The sequence below is a fragment of the Oryctolagus cuniculus genome, chromosome 11 (genome assembly GCF_964237555.1).
Source record: "Oryctolagus cuniculus chromosome 11, mOryCun1.1, whole genome shotgun sequence".
Lineage (NCBI taxonomy): Eukaryota > Metazoa > Chordata > Mammalia > Lagomorpha > Leporidae > Oryctolagus > Oryctolagus cuniculus.
In genome coordinates, this window is record NC_091442.1 from 592053 (window position 1) to 611739 (window position 19687).

The 19687-nt window shown below is 67.2% G+C and overlaps 1 protein-coding gene across 2 annotated transcripts; it reads left to right on the top strand.

Annotated features, from left to right (window-relative positions):
- Positions 1 to 86: 86 nt before the first annotated feature.
- On the top strand, positions 87 to 9232 carry YTHDF1 (YTH N6-methyladenosine RNA binding protein F1). Of its 2 annotated transcripts, XM_008253429.4 has the most exons (4): positions 88 to 352; positions 801 to 880; positions 4192 to 5661; positions 8985 to 9232. In XM_008253429.4, the coding sequence occupies exons 1-4, from the start codon at positions 319 to 321 to the stop codon at positions 9009 to 9011; spliced, it is 1611 nt and encodes a 536-aa protein (XP_008251651.1). In that variant the 5' UTR covers positions 88 to 318; the 3' UTR covers positions 9012 to 9232. The 2 variants fall into 2 exon arrangements, with proteins under 2 accessions (XP_008251652.1, XP_008251651.1); XM_008253430.4 differs by lacking the exon at positions 801 to 880 and having other exon boundaries at positions 87 to 352.
- The last annotated feature ends 10455 nt before the right edge of the window (positions 9233 to 19687 follow it).

The following is a 19687-nucleotide window of genomic DNA, read 5'->3' on the forward strand; positions in this document are numbered from 1 at the left end:
CCGGGAGAGAAATCCGTCCCGCAAGGCGGGGAGGCGCAGGCGCGTGCGTGCCGGCCGGGCGTCATTCCCGGCGTGCCTCGCGCGCGCTTACGACGCGCAGCCTCGTCCCTGCCGCCGCCGCCGCCGCTACCGCTGCTGCCGCTGCCGCTGCCGCTGCTGCCGCCATTGGAGTTGGCGCCCCCTCTGTGCGCCCCCCGCCCGGCTGCCGCCGCCGCCCCGCGAGCCAGCACCGCCGCCGGCGCCCGGGAACTTGGCGTCGGGGGCCGCGCGCGGCGGGGACAGGCCCGGCCTCGCGGGAGGCCCGAGCCGGCGGCGTTCATGAAGCATGTCGGCCACCAGCGTGGATCCCCAGGTAGGGCCGGGCCGGTGTCGCGGGGCCGGAGCCTGGAGGCCGGGCTAGGGCTGGGCCGGGAGCCGGGGCCGTGCTGCCGGGACCTGGGGGCCGGGCGGGTCCTGCCGTGGGTAACCGAGTGTTCCCTCCGGCCGCGTCCGCTGCAGGGAACAAAAGGACAAGACGCTAACGGTGAGCGCGGCCCCGGCGCCCGGAGCCGGCGGGGAGGGGGCGGCTTCCCGAGAAGCCGGGGAGCGCCCGCCGCCCCGGCTGCCGAGCCCGGGGCGGACCGCTGCCGGGCGCCGTGCGTGTGGCTCGGGTGTAGCCGGATCCGGCTGCGGCGCGCCTGGGCTGTCCGGAGCTGCCGGCCGCCCTGCGCCGCCTCCGCCGAGCTCCAGACCGAAGCGTCGCTTCCGGGAAGTGCCTTGAGTCGGGAGCCGGGCGGTGACCCTGTGGCTTCCTGTTCCAGCGCACAGTGGTTCTTTGCAGCCGAAGGAGACGGTGCCCGACGCCGACTTCGAGCCCTACCTTCCCGGCCAGTCGAGTCAGGTGAGCCTGCCGCGCCCCCGCCCTGGCTCTGCGTCCCCAGGCCCTCCCTGGAGCGCGGAGCCTCCCCTGGCGCCCCGGGCAGCTGGCCGGGCCGGGCCGGGCCGGGGTTCGTGCATCGGTGTTTGGTGTCTTTTTCTTTCTCGAGAGAGAGTGGGAGCCGGTGAGCCCCCTGCACCGGGTCACTTCCCAGCCATGGCCGGGCCAGGGCTCCATCCCCGCCCCTGTGTGGGTGTCGGAGACCCAAGGACATCGGAGCGGTCACCTGCTGCCTGTCGGTGTGGGCAGCAGGAAGCTGGAGCCGGGACTCGGGTGTGACGGGGGAGGCAGGGAGGCCTGTGAGCCTGCCTGACGGGGGAGGCAGGGGGCCTGTGAGCCTGCCTGACGGGGGAGGCGGGGGGCCTGTGAGCCTGCCTGACGGGGGAGGCAGGGGGCCTGTGAGCCTGTCTGACGGCGGAGGCGGTGCTGCTTGCTGTGCTGAGTCCGGCACCGCAGTCCAGGGGAGCGGCCGAGCGCTGGGCCTGGACTCGGCCGCCCGGCCTGGTGACTGGCGCTGGTGACTGCCTTCCCTGTGCCTCGGTTCCTGGGGTAACTCCTGGCTGTCGGCACCTCACGGGGCGCCCTGGGGGGCTGGTTGTCCTCCACCCCTTTGGAACGGAGCGCTGTGCGGCTCGGGGGCTGTTCTGTGGGTCGTGGGTATTCCGTGGCATCCGTGGCTGCCAGCGCAGGGCGTTCTTAGCAACGCCCCCTCCCCTAGGAAAGCTGTGGTACCCAGAGCCGTCTGCAGGATTCCCTGAGAGGCCGCTGGGCCAGTCGGCAGTTAGGAGGCTTGACCGTAACAGCATCGCTTGAGCGTGCTTGCCTTGGTAGCGCCAGGCCTGCCGTGCTGGGGTCAGACTCCTCTGTCCGCCAGGGCTTTGCTAGAACGTTCTCCGCTGCTGGGTGAGGCGGCGGCCGGCAAGTTGGGGAAAGCGTGGCGGGAGGTGGGCTTGACCACCAGGTCTCCTGGTGCTGCAAATCTGCCCCTCCCTGGGCAGGCAGGCGTGCGGAGCCGCCTGGGCCGAGCGAGGGTGACAGGCGGGTTCCGAGGTTCCCGTCAGTTATGTGCTTCCCTGCCTTCTCGGGGGACACAGGACCTCTGTGCGGGATTTTAGCCAGCAAGTGGGCGGCAGCTTCCTTGACACACGTGTGTACGATTAGTGGATTTACTTACTGGAAAGGTAGAGCCGCGGAGAGGGTGAGATCGTCCTCCGTTGGTCCGCTCCCCAAATGACCGCTGCCAGACGGAAGCCGGGAAGTCCCTCGTGGTCTCCGCACGGTGGCGGGGCCCAAGGGCCGTGCTGTTCCCGCTGCCTGCCCGGGTCATTAGGGCGCAGAGCAGCTGGGACTCGAACCAGCGCTGCTACTGGGGTGACGGCGTCGCACACGGGCCTCACCTGTGGCGCCACAGCGCTGGCCCCTGAAGTGTGTCTCTGTGACACTTGGGAGGATTCTGTGGCCGTGGGAGGATTGTGTGCCCGTGGTGGTCCGGGCAGTCTGCCCTTGGAGAAGCCGTGGAGGGCGCTCGCGGGCCGAGGCGGCGGGGACGGTAAGGTGGTGGGGAGTGTTCTCAGCCAGGCGAGTCACTGGCTGCTGCGGGTGGCAAGTCCACGTCCTCTGCCTGCAGTGGAAGGAGGCACACGCCCGGGAGACTCCCGAGTCCTCGTCTCCCTGTGCCGTCCTCACAGATGAGGGGCCGCAGCCTCTGGCTGGCGGACGCTCGCCTCTCCCCGCCGCGTGCTGTGTCCGTGTGGGGCCCGGTGCTGCTCTGCTTCGGCCGCACGTCACCTGGGAATGGCTGCCCAGGACCTGCGCTCTGTGATGGGGAGTCTGGTTCTCAGGTGCGGGCGATGTCTGGTGCCCAACGTGGCCGGTGGGGTAGAAAAGCCACTGGGCGTGGCTGGTAGCTGCCAGCGTGGAATCTGGGACTGTGTGTGCATGTGTGTGTATGTATACACGTGTGTGCCTGTGCCTCACAGCTTTGTCCAGGTGTTAGGGTGTGCCGTGAGCCGCGTGTGCTTGGAGCTTATAGTTTTATGACTTGGTTTACGTGGAGCCGGTACCACGGTGAGAGAGTGGTCACACCCATCAGCCCCAGGGCTGCCTTTTTTTTTTTTTTTTTTAAGATTTATTTATTTTATTTGAAAACCAAAGTTACAGAGGCAGAGAGAGAGAGGTCTTCCTTCTGCTGGTTCACCCCCCAAGTGGCTGCAACAGCTGTAGCTGGGCCGATCTGAAGCCAGGAGCCAGGAGCTTCCTCTGGGTCTCCCACGCGGGTGCAGGGCCCAAGGACTCAGGCCCTCTGCTGCTGTCCCGGCCACAGCAGAGAGCTGGATCGGAAGTGGAGCTTTGCCGTAGCGCTGGACCCGGGGCTTCTTGTGAATCCCAGTGTGGTCTGTGAAGTCAGGCGGAGGCCACCGCGGTGCTGTGTGTGGTGGAACTGCGTTCCTGAGGTGCTTTGGAAGTCTTCAAGAGCCTGCCCGCGGGGTTGGTGGCACTGGCACGCCTGGGTGTCTCCCTGCTGTGCCTCACAGCAGTTAGTTTTCTGCCCTCCTCGCCCTGGGGGTGGCCGGCTGCAGGAACTCCGTGTCTGCTCTGTGACTTGCGTACACTCGGGGAGGGGGGCCGAGTGCAGGCTCTGGGTGGGGTGTGTCCATCTTGACTTCTCACTGGGGTCCCGGAAGTGAGAGGAGACTGGGATGGGCCGGAGCAGCCCCGCTCAGGGTTCCCAGCTCTGACTCCCAGCGGGGTCTGAGCCCCCAGCCTGCTACCGCCAGCACAGACGTGTGCTAACCTAGGCACCTGGGCGGGAGGGCGGCACGGGCCTTGGCGTGGCCCCGAGTGCTAGCCTGTCCATGCCCTCATCTGCCCCTTGACCTCTGCAGGCACAGGGCGTGGCAGAGCCAGTGGGATCTGCTGGGCACACTTGGGCCGTCTGCTGCTGCTTTCCCAGGCCATGGCAGGGAGCCGGATCGGAAGAGGAGCAGCCGGGACTCAAACCGGCGCCCACATGGGACGCTGGCACCATAAGCGGAGGCTTCGCCTGCTGTGCCACAGCGCCAGCCCCTGACCTTGTGACTTTAGTTCACGTCACTGCACATGGGGCTTTGTACTGGGAGCTGGTGGCCGGGAGCGTCTCAGCCTTGGCCTGCTCCCACACTGGCGCCTTCTCTCTCCCACCGGCAGGGGAGACGGCCCAGGGCCGCGTCTGGCTCGGCCGGTTCGGTGTCTCCTACGCTGGAGGCCGGCTGACCCCCGTGTGTTTGTTTCTGCAGAGCAGCACTTACCCCTCGATGAGCGATCCCTACCTGTCCAGCTACTACCCGCCGTCCATCGGATTTCCCTACTCCCTCAATGAGGCGCCGTGGTCCACTGCGGGGGACCCTCCGATCCCCTACCTCACCACCTACGGGCAGCTCAGTAACGGAGACCACCACTTCGTGCACGATGCCGTGTTCGGGCAGCCCGGGGGCCTGGGGAGCAGCGTCTATCAGCACAGGTTCAACTTTTTCCCTGAGAGCCCCGCCTTCTCTGCGTGGGGCGCCGGCAGCTCTCAGGGCCAGCAGACTCAGAGCTCGGCGTACGGCAGCAGCTACACGTACCCGCCGAGCTCGCTGGGCGGCACGGTTGTGGACGGGCAGACGGGCTTCCACAGCGAGACCCTCAGCAAAGCCCCCGGCATGAACAGCCTGGAGCAGGGCATGGTCGGCCTGAAGATCGGGGAAGTCACCACCTCCACGGTCAAGGCGGCGGGCTCTGTGGTCAGCAGCGTGGCGCTGGCGGGCGTCCTGTCCAGCAGTGGTGGGACGAGTGTCAGCATGCCGGTCGCAAAGCCAACCTCGTGGGCCGCCATTGCCAGTAAGCCCGCAAAGCCACAGCCCAAGACGAAAGCCAGGAGCGGGCCTGTAGCCGGCGGTGCCCTGCTGCCCCCCCCCATAAAGCATGACATGGACATCGGCACCTGGGACAACAAGGGGCCCGCGCCCAAGGCCCCGGCGCCGCAGCCGGTGGCGCAGCCTCCCCCTTTGGCCCAACCACAGTATCCGAGCCCTCAGCCACCTCCCCCGGCCCGCTGGGCGGCCCCTCGCAGCCGAAGCGCAGCCTTCGGGCCGAGTGGAGGGGGCGCCAGTGACGGCAGCTCTCCCGGGAGCGGCCAGCCCGGTTCCGCCCCGAGTGTCGAATCCCACCCGGTCCTCGAGAGGCTGAAAGCTGCGCACACCTACAACCCGAAGGAGTTCGACTGGAACCTGCGCAGCGGGCGCGTGTTCATCATCAAGAGCTACTCGGAGGACGACGTGCACCGCTCCATCAAGTACTCCGTGTGGTGCAGCACGGAGCACGGCAACAAGCGGCTGGACAGCGCCTTCCGCGCCACGGGCAGCAAGGGGCCCGTCTACCTGCTCTTCAGCGTCAACGGCAGCGGCCACTTCTGCGGCGTGGCCGAGATGAAGTCGCCCGTGGACCACGGCGCCAGCGCGGGGGTCTGGTCTCAGGACAAGTGGAAGGGCAAGTTCGACGTGAAGTGGATCTTTGTCAAGGACGTGCCCAACAACCAGCTGCGGCACATCAGGCTGGAGAACAACGACAATAAGCCGGTGACCAACTCGCGCGACACGCAGGAGGTGCCCCTGGAGAAGGCGAAGCAGGTGCTGCGCATCATCGCCTCCTACAGGCACACGACCTCCATCTTCGACGACTTCTCCCACTACGAGAAGCGCCAGGAGGAGGAGGAGGTGGTGCGCAAGGTGAGTCTGCCGCACGCGGGGCCTCCGGGTGGGTCCGGTGGCGGCTCTCCCCACCCAGGCCTCCAGGAGGACCCGCGGTGGCATCTCGACGGAGCCGACGAACGCCCGCTCTGCACTTCGGCCCAGTGGCTGGGCCGTGACGTGCTTGTGCTCTGCTCAGGAGCTGGGGGCACTTTGTCGCGAACGTCTTTTTTAAAAGATTTATTTACTTATTTAAAAGGCAGAGTTACAGGGAAGCGTAGGCAGAGAGAGAGGTCTTCCATCCGCTGGTTCACTCCCCAAAAGGCTGCAGTGGCCAGAGCTGAGCCGATCCATAGACGAGGGCCAGGAGCTTCCTCCGGGTCTCCTCTATGGGTGCGGGGCCCAGGGCTTTGAACCGTGCTCCGCTGCCTTCCCCAGCCGTAGCAGAGAGCTGGATCGGAAGTGTGGCAGCTGTACCCGCTGTGCCACAGCACGGATTGTTTCTGAATCGTGGTCTTGCTTTGTAGCCTCTGTCCAGTCAGGAGCACACAGAAATAGTGTCCCTGGGGTGCTGCAGGACTGGCTGTGCCCCGAGCCCACCCACCTGGGGGCGCCTGGCCCAGCGTCACAAGCTCTGGTCTGCAGGTTGGTTCTTATCTTTCAGCAAGCCAGCGTCCTGCAGTTCCTGGCAGTTTGTGGCCACTCCATGCGGGTGTGGGTGTGGGTAGGTAGGGATTTAGACAGTTTTTGGTAAAAATTACCATATCTGGGTGCAGTGGCAGGAAACCGGTCTGGGTGGGTCGGGTCTGGAGGTGGCTCTGAGTGCCGGTCGCAGGTCGGGAGCCCAGCCCTCGGGCGTCTGCCCAGAGCAGGGTGCGTGCAGGTGGGGAGGGCAGGAAGCCGTGCCCCGAGCGGCCTTGGCCTGAGTTCGCCTCTCCTGGCTTGGCGTCAGCGCCCCCTGGCAGGAGTGTGGGTAGGAGGTGGGTCTGACCTCTGCCCAGTCCTCTGGTGAGAGGGCCGCCTCGCCCGTGAACGTGCGGGGTCTGCTGTCTTGGACGCCGCGTGTGCTGGCAGCAGCTCGGCGTGCGCAGCACCGGGGCTCGGCCGCCCCTTCTCTCGGAGGGAAGAGGCGACGCCGCTCATTTCCAGTTGCTGGAACCTTGTGTTTTAGCTCTCCGGTGAAAAACAGGCAGTCACACGGCACATGGCTGGCTTGCCCCAGAAATGCTCGGGAGGCACTGTCGTGGGACTGGAGTGAGCTGCACCAGGCTGGCCAGCGCCTGAGGGGCCGCTGTGCCGCGTGGCGTGGGGGCCGCCGTGTGGAGCCCGGCTGTCTGAGTTGCCGACTCTAGTCACACAGTAGGGGTAATTGCGAAGGGGACTGTGGGCCCTTGGCGGGCTGCACCCTGGCATCCGACCATGGGTGTGCCGTGTTTCCTCTTACGAGGTGTAATGTTTGGGTTTTCCGAAAGTGCTTGTCCCAAAGGTGGTGAGAAGCTTAGGGACAGAATGCTGCCCTCGCCCTGCGTGGTGTGTCCGCCCTCTGGTATCCTGAAACTTGGGTTGTGCCGGCACAGCCCTTAGCGGCTGCGTGCTTGTCCTGGTCTCTAGTTAAGCCCTGTGGAGAGTGACCTGGGCCGGGACTGAAGCCTTGTGGGCTGGCGTCTGCTCTGCGGGCCGCACCGGCCCTTGGAGCTCTGCTGAGTCACCGCACGCCGAGGGCACTGAAGAGGGCGCTGATGGGCTTGCATCCTGTGGAGCTCATCGCGCGTGTGCAGAGATGGAGTTGGTTCCCGGGGGCCCGGGCTGGACAGGGCCCTGGCCGCAGCGGCTGCCCCAGGCTCCGGCTGCATTCTGGGGGTTCGGCCAGGTGCTGGAGTTGTCTGCACTTTCTGGTGCGAGGGGTCTGGGGCTCCTCCTGGGGACAGTTTGCCGAGGTTCTCGGGACGTCTAAGGACAGACTTGGTGTTGAGGGTTGAGCCCTAGCGTGACACCACAGGGCGCTGTCCAGCTGGGGGTTTGCAGACTGACTGACGGCAGCTGAACCAGCCCAAGTCCTAGGTGGATGCTTTTGGGTGTTAAGGTTTATTTGAAAGGCAAAGTGACAGGCAGAGAGATCTTCCATCTGTTGGTTCACTCCCCAAAATGGCCGTGATAGCCAGGTCTGGGCCAGGCTGGGGCCAGGCTTCGGGGACTCCCTGTGTCTCTTACATGGGGGAGGGGCAGGGGGAGGGGGAAGATTCTATTTGCTGACCCCCCCCCCCCCAACCATGCCCACAACAGCCAGGACTGGGCCAGGCTGCAGCTAAGGAGCTGGGAACTGGAGTCTGGGTCGCCCACGTGGCAGGGACCCAGGCACTTGAACCGACTGCTGGCTCCGAGGGTGTGCGTCAGGCTGGGCTGGGCTGGGCTGGCAAGCAGAGCCGCCGTGGAGCGGTTCAGTTGACACAGGCACTGTCTTGACCACTGTGTGGCCCGTCCCAAGAGTTTTTCCAAAGAGGATTTTTAAGGGAAAGCAAAATAGAGATTATTTAATTGTCCTAGTTTTAGACTCCAGGGCGGGAAGGAAATTTTTTTTTTTTTTTTTTAAGATTTACTTATTTATTTGAAAGGCAGAGATGAGAGAGAGACAGACACCATCCACTGGTTCACTCCCCAGAGGCCACCACAGCCGGGGCTGGGCCAGGCCAGAGCCAGGAGCTTCTTCCGGGTCCCCCACGTGGGTGCAGGGCCCGCGATCTGCTTTCCCAGGCACAGCAGGCGCTAGGTGGAAGCGGAGCGGCCTACGTCAATCAGGCCTTAAACGCCGGGTGCCCTGCTGGGCAGTTTGTCCACTTGTGTGTGTCTCGATAGGAAAGGGGTCCGTGTGAGGGGCGCCGAGCGTTTCCGCGTCAGACGCGACCCCTGGACACCGTGCAGGCGGGTGCTGGGGAGAACCCCGCTCTGCTCCCTGGGAGAGCAGGGCAGAAACCTGGCAGAGCAGCCTCGCCCTGACCAGTCGGGGGGGCGGGGCCTTCATCAGCCCGGGACAGAGGCTGGCTTTCCTCTTACTGAAAGGGTAGCAAGAGGTCTTCGACTGCTGGTTCCCTCCCGGCGCCCACAGCGGCCAGAGCGCAGTTGGCTCCCCGTGTGGGTGCAGGGACTCAAGTGCTTGAGCCGTCACCCGCTGCCTCCCAGGGCGCTGGGACCCAGGAGCGGAGCTGGCACCCACGCCGCGTCTCGGCCGCGGGGCCACGTGGCCTCCCCTTGAGCTCAGTGGGTGGGGCCTGGTCTCCGCCCCCGGGAGACGTAGATGGGATCAGGCACAGAAAGGGCGGCCGCACCCCCTGCTGACCTCCTCCTCCTCCTCCTCCTCCTCGCAGGAACGGCAGAACCGGAGCAAGCAGTAAGGACGAGCCCGCGCCTCGTGTCCCGGCAGCTGGCTCTGAGGCCGCAGCGAGTGCCGGTGCTGTCCCCGCGCCAGCCCCGCGGCGTCCCGTGCACGGGTCGAGTCGCCTCTTCCTTCTTTGTAGTTGGCTTTGCCAGATGGCTCTGCATTCATTTGTATTTTTTGTACGTATGACACTATTGTAGAACTCACTAATAAAGGGTTATTTTTCTTGTCTGCTTACCAGTCAGACTGACCTAAGGTGAAATGAAGCAAAACAAAGAGCCGGATGCGTCCCAAAGAGCTGCTTCTCGCGTTGGCAGGAGCTGCGTTCTCTCTCGTAGTCCTCCCGCAGAGGCCCCGCCGTCTCTCACCCTCTGTTGCCGTAGAGCAAGCGTAGGAAACCATGTTTGTCTCGTCTGCTCTGACGCTGCGTCAGGTGGCTGCGTCTCCTTGCCCGGCGGACGCCTGTTTTTGTCACCCATGTCACCTGGCGGATGCCAACCCGCCCACTGCACTCGTCTACTAAACGGCTGCATTTTAATTTTTTTTTTTTTTTGACAGGCAGAGTGGACAGTGAGAGAGAGACAGAGAGAAAGGTCTTCCTTTGCCGTTGGTTCACCCTCCAATGGCCGCCGTGGCCGGCGCTCTGTGGCCAGCACACTGCGCTGATCCGATGGCAGGAGCCAGGTACTTAGCCTGGTCTCCCATGGGGTGCAGGGCCCAAGCACCTGGGCCATCCTCCACTGCACTCCCTGGCCACAGCAGAGAGCTGGCCTGGAAGAGGGGCAACCGGGACAGAATCCGGCGCCCCGACCGGGACTAGAACCCGGTGTGCCGGCGCCGCAAGGCGGAGGATTAGCCTAGTGAGCTGCGGTGCCGGCCTGCATTTTAATTTTTTAAATTTGGTGACCATATTTTGTGTCCCTGGAAAACCCATTGTCCACAGCCTTGCCCGCCCGGAGCGAGCGCTTTGGCCCTCGGCCCTCCGCCGACCCAGCGGTGCCGAGGAGCGGGGCCGTTTGCGTGTTCCTAGTCGCTGGCAGGCGCTGTAAGGCCACCCTCACTCGCCGGGGTTCCACGGCTGAGAGCTGAGCTTCCGGCGTAGGGTCTGCCCGCACGGACGGCGTGACAGACGCGGCCGCCAACGGTGGCGAAGACCGAACCTTTACAAGGGGAATTGCGCGTGTCTCGTGGGAGGCGGACCCATGGAGAGCTCAGCGAGAAGTGCGAGACGGCGGCCGCCACGCTCACACGCCAGCTCTGCACGCCGCGTGAGGGTCTGCGCTGACCGAGAGCAGACCCCTTAAAATTGCATTCCAGAAGACCCGCTGGGTCAGTCACACCACGTCACCGCTGGTGGAGTGGAGGGCGGCGTGGGCGGCTGCCTCCAGGTGAGCCTTAATAAACGCCCTGCTTCCACGCCGCCCTGGCTCCTTCACCCGCTCCAGGCCCCACGCCCACGCCGCGCCCTGGCTCCTTCACCCGCTCCAGGCCCCACGCCCACGCCGCGCCCTGGCTCCTTCACCCGCTCCAGGCCCCACGCCCACGCCGCGCCCTGGCTCCTTCACCCGCTCCAGGGCCCCACGCCCACGCCGCGCCCTGGCTCCTTCACCCGCTCCAGGGCCCCACGCCCACGCCGCGCCCTGGCTCCTTCACCCGCTCCAGGCCCCACGCCCACGCCGCGCCCTGGCTCCTTCACCCGCTCCAGGGCTCCACGCCCACGCCGCGCCCTGGCTCCTTCACCCGCTCCAGGCCCCACGCCCACGCCGCGCCCTGGCTCCTTCACCCGCTCCAGGCCCCACGCCCACGCCGCGCCCTGGCTCCTTCACCCGCTCCAGGCCCCACGCCCACGCCGCGCCCTGGCTCCTTCACCCGCTCCAGGCCCCACGCCCACGCCGCGCCCTGGCTCCTTCACCCGCTCCAGGCCCCACGCCCACGCCGCGCCCTGGCTCCTTCACCCGCTCCAGGCCCCACGCCCACGCCGCGCCCTGGCTCCTTCACCCGCTCCAGGCCCCACGCCCACGCCGCGCCCTGGCTCCTTCACCCGCTCCAGGCCCCACGCCCACGCCGCGCCCTGGCTCCTTCACCCGCTCCAGGCCCCACGCCCCTCGGCGAGTGTCGCAAGCCTGGCTGTTGCGTAGATTGGCAGTCCCACGGGGTTGCAGAGCGGCTGCAGCCCCCGGCCCGCAAGGCCTCCTGGGGTCTATGCACCTGGACCCTCTGGAAAACTCAGCAGTGAGCTTTGTGTGTGTGGCTTTTCTTTTTGAGGTGAAATTTACAAATGAAGTGGGCACGCCTAAGTGCGTGCGTGGGCGGTGCAGGGACAGGTGACTGGTGTGTGTCACCCAGGTGGCCCCGCCCTTCCCAGGCGTGCCCTCTGCCAGAAGCCAGCGCGAGAGGCTGGGGAGCGTGCCCCGCCCTCCAGGGGCTGGCTGCTCGCGTCTGCCGCCGCCTTCCGTGCCTGGGGCCCTGCACTCCGGGACCGAGAGGCGGCTCCTGGGGGCGGCTGCAGCAGCCTTCTGAGGGGTCAGCGCTGAGTGGGGGGTGGGGGCAGGGACTGGCTGGCCAGCCTGCGTGGCAAGAACGCAGTGTCGCCACCTAAGGTTGCCGCCACCCCCAGGGGTTAGTGGCTCCTCCCCATGTTAACGCGAAGCCCCTGCGGAGCTGGTCTCGAGTCTCAGGCTCAAGGCTGCCTTTGCTGTCAGCGCCCTGCCTGCCGTCCCGCAGTGGTCAGGCGAGAGGCTGCGTGACGGGACCTGCCAGCCCGCGCGCGCTGGGACCGTCCCTCGGGAGCCTCCTGTCCTGTCCAGCACCGATGGCCGCTTCCTGACCTGGCTGGAGGCCAGCTGGGAGCCAAGGCCGGCGAGGAAGGGACTGCAGCCCCCAGCCCCAGCCCGGAGCTGTCCCCGCTCGGTGACACCCAGGTCCCCAGGTGGCGGTGTCACGTGGCAGCATGGGCTGCCCGGGGCTGGCCCCTCCTGCCCGCTGGCCCCATGTGGCAGCTGTGCCGTTTCTCTGGGGCCTTTGGTGCTTGCATGTCAGGTTTTTGGGGGAAACCAATTGTTAGAGAAGTTTTATTTTTTTAAAAAAAGATTGATTTATTTATTGAAATGCAGAATGACAGAGTGAGGGAGACACAGAGATGGACCCTCCATCTGCTGGTTCACTCCTCAAATGCCAACGGCATCCAGGGCTGGGCCAGGTTGAAGCCAGGAGCCCCACTGGTGTCCCACGTGGGTGGGGGGCAGCCGGTACCCAGACATTAGCAGGGGGTCGGATGGAAGCAGAGCGGCACCGTCGTGCGGCCGCCAGCATTGGAGCAGCCCCGGGGAGGCCCCTCGGCCTGGTTCATCCATGACAGCCACGCCATGTGCCTTTCCCGGGCTGGGAGAAGACCCAGCTGAACATGTGCCGCCAGGTGCCGGGCTCCTCCCCTGCAGGGGCCGCTTCCCGGAGCCCCATCTGTGTTCACTGAGAAGGGTGAGAGCGCCCGTGTGCAGGGTGTGGGTTTGCTACTGGGGCGTCCAGTCTGCTCCTGGCCCACGGGAACAGGCGCAGTTCAGTGTGCTGGTGGCACCTGGGCACCGGGAAGGGGCCAGAAGGGACGACCAGGACCCCCGGCTCTGTGGGGTGGGCCCAGCCCAGGCGCCGGCCCTGGCCTTTCTCAGCTCCAGAGCAGTCTGGGGCCAGCGGTCGTCTTTGGACAAGGGTGCAGTGGAGCCCCTTTCCCTTAGGAGGCTCCTGCATCCTGGGGGGGCAGTGCCCTCTTTCCCGTCGACACCCAGAAGGACCAGCCACTGCCCACATCCGGGTGGAGCACTGGCCAGTGCGTTCCGAAGAGAAGCGTCCTGGGCACGCCCGTCCTCTGCTGCATCCGAGGCCTTAGCTCTGGGAGGGCCAGGGGGCCAGGGTCGGGAGTGGGCGGGGCTGTAGCCCTGCTCCCACAGGCCCCATGTGTGCCAGCCTGGGTAGGGGTCTGACACCCGGGGCCTGTGTGGTGCTCCTGCACCTTGCGGCACCTGAGGTGGGGCCCAGGGAAAGGTGAGTGTGCCCAGCAGGCCGGCTGCCCCCACCCTGGGGTGTCCTCCCTAGGGTGCCCCCCGGGCTGCCCCGATCCAGGGCAGGGCAGGCAGCAGCTGAAGGTGGGGGCTGGGCTCCTGGCCCGCTGGCCTCCACATGCGTGATCGGCATGGCTGTCGGGGGCTCCAGGATGGGTGCAGGGCCAGCCACAGCCCTGTTCCTTCGCCCAGTAGCCGTCCAGGTGGGTGTGAGGAGGCCCTGCCTGACCCGGGGGTGGTCTCAGGTCACGAGCAGCACTGGCCCCACCTCTCGGCAGGCCCCCCCAGGGATGGGGCTGGCAGAACGGGTGGTGAACTGCGGAGGGGGCGTTGTTGAGGCCGAGGCTGCTGGCAGGAGGGCACGGAGCCTCCCAGAGTCCACAGATTCTCTCCTGCCCTGGCCGCCCTTGCGTGCCACGTACACACGTCTGCAGGGGCACACACTCGTCTGCAGGTGCACACACACATGTCTGCAGGTGCACACACACGTCTGCAGGCGCACACACACATCTGCAGGAGCACACACACACGTCTGCAGGGGCACACACACATGTCTGCAGGTGCACACACACGTCTGCAGGTGCACACACGTCTGCACACACACACATCTGCAGGAGCACGCACACGTCTGCAGGCGCACACACGTCTGCACACACACATCTGCAGGAGCACGCACACGTCTGCAGGGGCACACACACGTCTGCAGGCGCACACACACGTCTGCAGGGGCACACACACCTCACGTCTAGGTTGGAACGGGTGGGTGAGATTGGGAGACGGTGGTTTCAGAGAAGCAGGAGCCCTTGGGGAGGGTCTGCCTTCACCTCCTGCCACATGATGTCATTCTGTGCCCTGCGTGTGGGGAGCATGGATGAAGCTGGCCGTGGGCATCTCTGTGGGCTCTGGTCTTGGGCAGGGGGCTCCGCGAGGGCTGTCACTCTGCCTAGAAATGGCTCCTGGGCCTTCCAAACCAGGGTGCAGACTGCTCACCCTGGGTGCAGTGTGGCGGAGGGTGTGGGCAAGGACATGGCAGAACGTCCAGTCGGCTGGGCCAGGGTCTCCATGGCATGGGGCGGGGACCTGGGCATCACCCAGCTGGTCGTCACTGGGCTTCACCATGCTGCTCTAAGCGGCCGTCCCACCCTGCCCTTGCCCCGCCCCCGCCGTGTCCTCAGCCTGGGTCACCCTCCTGAGTAGACGGGTCTGTGCAGTGACCCTGAGGCTGGGCACAGCGCCCTCGGGTCTGCGTCGTCTTCATTCTGCTCCCCACTCCCATCGTTTAAGTGGCCCCATCCTGAAAGGTTGTTGATGGCAGCAGTGATGGAGATGATGGTGGTGGAGGTGATGATGGTCGTGATAAGACAGTGGTGGAGCTGCAGATGGGGAAGGTGATGAAGGTGATGGTGGTGATGAAGGTGATGATGGAGGTGATGGAGATGATGGTGGTGATGGTGGTGCTGGAGGTGATGAAGGTGATGATGGAGGTGATAAAGGTGATGGAGATGATGGTGGTGATGGAGGTGATGGTGGTGATGGAGATGATGAAGGTGATGGTGGTGATAGAGGTGGTAGTTGTGATAGTGATGGTGGTGGTGGTGGGATCGTGGTGACGATGGCCACTGAGTGAACCACGTCTCCAGCCGCAGGTCAGGGAAAAGAGGCAGGCACAGAGGGTGAAGGCGCTGGTGAGCTCTGACACCGAGCGCCGGAGACCACGTGCTCACGTTCTTGTGCCTGCGGCTGCGGCTGCATCCTCGGGCCCCTGCTGGTTGTGGTGATTCCTGCCGGCCGGTTCCACGGGAGCCCGTGTTACCCTCTCCCTGTTGAGGTCCTGCCCCCAAAGTCCTGCCCAGACTTAGGCAGCCCTTGTGTCCTGGTCCTTGGGAGGGGCTCAGAAATATTTGTTAAATGAATGACTGCACGAGCAATGAATCAGTGAGTGAATGAACAAAGAGCACCCCGGGGTGCCCGCGTTCCCCAGACTGGGGCTCGGCTCGCAGAGGTGTCCTGGCCTCCAGTCCAGGTGCAAACCCTGCAGCAGCTCCATGGCGCCCTCGTGTGGCGAGCCCAGGCACTGCATGAGACTCAGATCCGGAGCCTGCCCAAGCCTGCCGTGCTGGTGGATGTCCCCGCCCTGCCCCTGCTGTGGCATGTGGACAGTGTGCCGTACGCACTGGACGGGCCCAGCCTGGGGCACACCACCCCTGTCTCGTTGGTCTGCTCACAGGGCTGGATTTCCCTGAGCTCGGTCCTGGCGGGGGCTCTCAGGAGAGGGACCCGGGGTGGCCACGCTCCAGGATGGCCCAGGGGTCCTCCTGATGGCCCAGGGCTTGTGGAAGGATGGCCAGAATGCTGAGCGCCGGGTGAGGGAGGGGCTCCCCTTCTCTGGGACAGCCCTGACCGGGTCTGCGGACGGGCTGAGGGCCAGGTGGGAGCCCAGCCCCGGTGCACACAGCCTGGCTTTCCTCCTGTTCATCTGTGGAAACGCCTGGTAGGGGTCTCTCCTGAGTCGTTTCTGGGCCCAGTCCCCATCACTGCTGTGAGTGCTCTGGCCAGCGGAGCAGGTGTAGGGCTGAGGGCAGGCGTGGGACCCTGCTGTGGTCACCGTTGTGTGCTGGCTGGCGCTGACTCCCCGGAAGGAGTCCGAGTGGCCTGTGTGCCGGGACTCTGCAGGGACAGCTGTGAGCTGTGAGCATGTGGGCGGGAGGAGGTGCCTCTCACACTTCCTGCGAGCCACGGCCTCCCTGCCCCTCTCTAGCCCAGCCTGCTGCCCTGGCTGAAGGGGAGGGTGTGTGGTCCAGAGGGAAACATGCTGAGCAGGGCGGTGGTGGCTGGACCAAGGGGAGCGCTCAGGCCCAGGGTGCTTGTCAGGGGCCTCTGCTGTGCCGGGCCGGACTCTGCGCGTCCTGCCTCCTGGGTCCCTGTGGCACCCTGGGGGCTGTGTGCACAAGAAGACCCCACGGCCTTGCTGGTCACCAAGCAGAGGTGGCCGCAGCCTCGCTCCACCCCCTGGGAGGCCCCTTCCAGCCCTCATCGTCTGACCAGGCCAGAGGGAGGGGCATGTCGCCATTTTTCTTGTTTGTTCTTGGTTCCTCTCCACACACGGCCGTGCCCTGTACCCCACCCCACTCGGACCCCCGTGGCCCAAGCACTGGGGTGAAGGCTGGGGGCTGCCAGCTCAGGGCACAGCCAGGGGCAGGCGCTGGCACAGGGCCTGCCTGCCTCACCCACCCAAGTCTGGTCCCTGCAGCCGCCCGCCCACTGCCGTCCAAGGGCTTGTGTGTGGGGGGGGGGGGGGAGGCACTTGTCAGGGGGACTTGGAGGGGTTTGGGAGGTGGGGCCTCAGCTTCTCCCCACAGCGTGCTGACGGGGCTGCCAGTGTGAGAGGAGGGGGAACAGCTGAATCTGGACACCAGAGTGCGGCCTTGGGCTCAGCACCTCGGGTCTGAGCCGCCTGCACTGCGGCAGACCCAGCCTGGGCTCTGTGGTCGCTGGGCAGGGAGCCGTCCACCGAGCACCCCACACCTGCTGGCAGCCGGCGGCCCGTCCTGCAGCCCCAGGAACCCCAGTCCTGCCCAGGGCCAGGGCCCACGCGCAGTGCCGCTCAGGGTTCTGGGGGAGGGTGCTTGGAGGACACCACCCTGGGCTCCCAGGAGCCCCCACCAGAGCCCCACCCAGCCAGAGATGTGCCAAGGGCAGCCCCTCCTGCATAGTTCCCAGAAGGAAGGAGAGCAAGGCCGGTCTCCAGCCCTGGCCGGAGGTGGGTTTCCCTCTGAGCAAGGGGCTGCGAGGTCAGGGAGGTCCCAGGCACTTCCCATGCTGTCCTGGAGAGAACCTGGGGCCATCACCCCTCCTAGGAACGCAGGTGCCCTGGGGAGAGGTGGAAGCCAAGCCCAAGGTCAGTGCCGAGGTCAGGCTCGGGTGGGGGGTGGGGGGCGACCTGGGCCCCTGCCCTGCCCTGCAGGGGGCTCCTCTCTGCAGGGCTCTGATTTGGGAGTGGGAAGATGGAGGTACTGGTGGGCTGTGCTCGCGCATGTGGGGGCGGAGCAGGGGCGGCTGGGGCCCTGAAGCCGAGGGGCCCTGTCATCTGCCCAGGGTCTAGGGCTGGACAACCGCAGGACACCAAGGACCCTGCCGGCCCGGAGCCCGGCGAGAGGGCTCACTCGCAGCCCAGTGAGAGCACAGTGAAGCCAGGCTGGGACTCCTGGGGGTGTCCCACTGGCCGGCACCGCACCGAGGCCTGCAGCGTCGCTCTGGGGGATGGGGGCGCAGGCGGGCGCAGGGAGGCCGCGCCAGGAGCCGGCAGGTGGCGCTGGCTTCCGAGGACAGAAAAAAAAAATCCCTGCAGCAAAGCCGAGTGGGTGTCACTGCGGCTGTGGCGGGCGGCGGGGGAGGGGTTTGTCATTTTCTCCCGGGCTGCGGAGCCTCACGTGCCTCGCGCCCCGCAAAGCCCAGAGCGAGTTTGGGGGCGGGATGCGGTCCCACGCTCCCACCCGCCCCTGCTCGGGTTTTGGACACGGGCGCAGCCCCCCACCCCCCAGCACAAACCCCTTCCCAGGAGCTCAGGGCACGCGGCCCGGGAAAGGACGGGCTTGGCGGTGACCTCAGCCCACCCCGCCCCTCGTTGTCGTGGCAACTATCCAGGCGCCCACGGTCCAAGCAAGCAGTGCTTGGGACCCTTGGCCCCGCGCGCCGCGGCGCTCCTGTCCCGCGGGGGCCGCCCCAGCGCCAGCACCGCGGACAGCGCCCCGGCTCGCCCGCGGGTGGCCCCAGCCGCAGGGCGCGGCCGCTGGTGCCTGGGGCTTCCCGCCCCGCCGCCCCCCGCGGACCCTCCCTTTGTCTCCGGGCCCCCGCCGCCCTCCGCGGGCACCCGGGCGCGCCGCGCTGCGGACACACGTGGCCCGGGCCGGTAGCCGCAGTCCCGCGGGTCACGGGCTCCCCCCCCACGCCCCCTCCCGCCCCCTGCGCCGGAGGCCTGCGGGCCCCTTTGTGTCCCGCGGCCAGATCCCCGGCCCGGCAGCTGGGCCGCCCTCTGGGCGGGCGCATTGTTCGCCGGATTTGTCCGCGGCGCGAGGGGCCTTCCCCTCGGGAGGGGCGCCGCGCCGCCGGGCTCGCGGGCCATTTCCATGAGAAAGGAGCGGCGGAGGCGCCTCTCTTGGCATTCACCGCGTGCCTTAATTGTATGGACATTAAATCAAGGTCCGCTGTGAACACGCAGAGGGGCCCTCGGGGCTGCGGTCGGGTCGGGGCCGGGCTCCGGCTCGCGTGGGGTCCCCGCCTGCAGGGCGCGTGGGCTCCGGCGTCCCTGGCGCGGGGCGGGCTGCGCCCTCGGTCCACCCTCGACTCGGAGGAGCCCACTCTTGTCCGGCTCCAGGGCAGAGAGGGGCCCCTGGCGCGTACCCCGGGGCGTCCTTGGAGCCGGAGCCCGCGGACTCGGGGCGAGGGAGACACAGGAGCCCGCACCGCCTGGGCAGCACGCGCCGCCCCGCGGCGGCCCTCTCCCCAGCCCGACCCCGGAGCGTGCCCCAGTTGCGGCTAAAATGAAGACTCGGCAGAAGCCAGCGAGCCCGCCCTCCCCGTGCGCTGCAGCTGCGTGCGGGCAGAGGCCGCTCGCCTGGCTCGCACGGCCCGGCCCCGAGTGCAGTTACCCGTTCGGGCGGGAGCGCCGCCGCCCGCTGCTCCTCGGCCGTCGCCGCCTCCGCTCCCCGCGCCCGCGGGCCCCGCAACGCCGCTGCCCCGGCGGAGGAAGCGCCAGGCAGGACCCCGAGCGCCGCGGCCCGGCTGGGAGCCGAACGTCCGCCGGGTCCGCGATGCGGGCGCCCAGCCCCTGCTCGCCTGGCCCCGCGCTCGCCGCCGCCGCCGCCGCTGCCTCCGCGCGTATCCGCGCCCGGCTCCGGCACCGGGCGATTATCACTGGGGCGCGCGGTGACGTCATCCGGACACCGGCGCCGCCGCCGCCTCCCGGAGGTGTCCTTGAGAACTGCGGGGCACGCGCGCCGCGCACTGGCGCGCACGCGCGCCGCGCGCCCGGGGCCTCCCGAGCACACGCGCCGCGCGCCCGGCTCTCACGGACTCAGTCCTCGGCTCCCTGGACCGTGCTCGGCCCGCTCCGCTGCACGCGTGCCCACAGAAAGACCTCTGCCCCTCGCACTCGGACCCGCGCGCGGCACCAGCCGCAGCCCCCTTGGGCGCACGTCGGCACCCACCGGCCACACCCTCCACCAGCTCGCTTTGCCACGCGCACGCCGCGCCCGCACAGTCAGCCGCACCCGCAGACGCCTCCGCAGCGAGCCTCTCGCGCGGGATCATGTCTCCCGTCCCCCGCCCCTGCAGCACCGCGGCTCAGCGCGCGCACTCCCCGCGGCCCTTCCAGCGCCCGCTCGCCGCTGCGGCCCCGCCCGGCTCTTCCTGCGGAGGATGCTGATGAGATGGGAGGGGACCGTCCCCACTGCAAGCCTGCTCCCCTTCCTCACTGGTAGCCACGGGGATTGGGAGCACCCGTGGGCAGGGACCAGGGAAGTGGGCAACACGAGGAAGGCTCGCCCCCGGGGCCTTGGGCCACCATGATCCGGTCCTCTAGGGCCAGGGGTCAGCACTTCCCAAGCCGGGCCAGTCCTGAAGGTCTTTGTTCGCAATG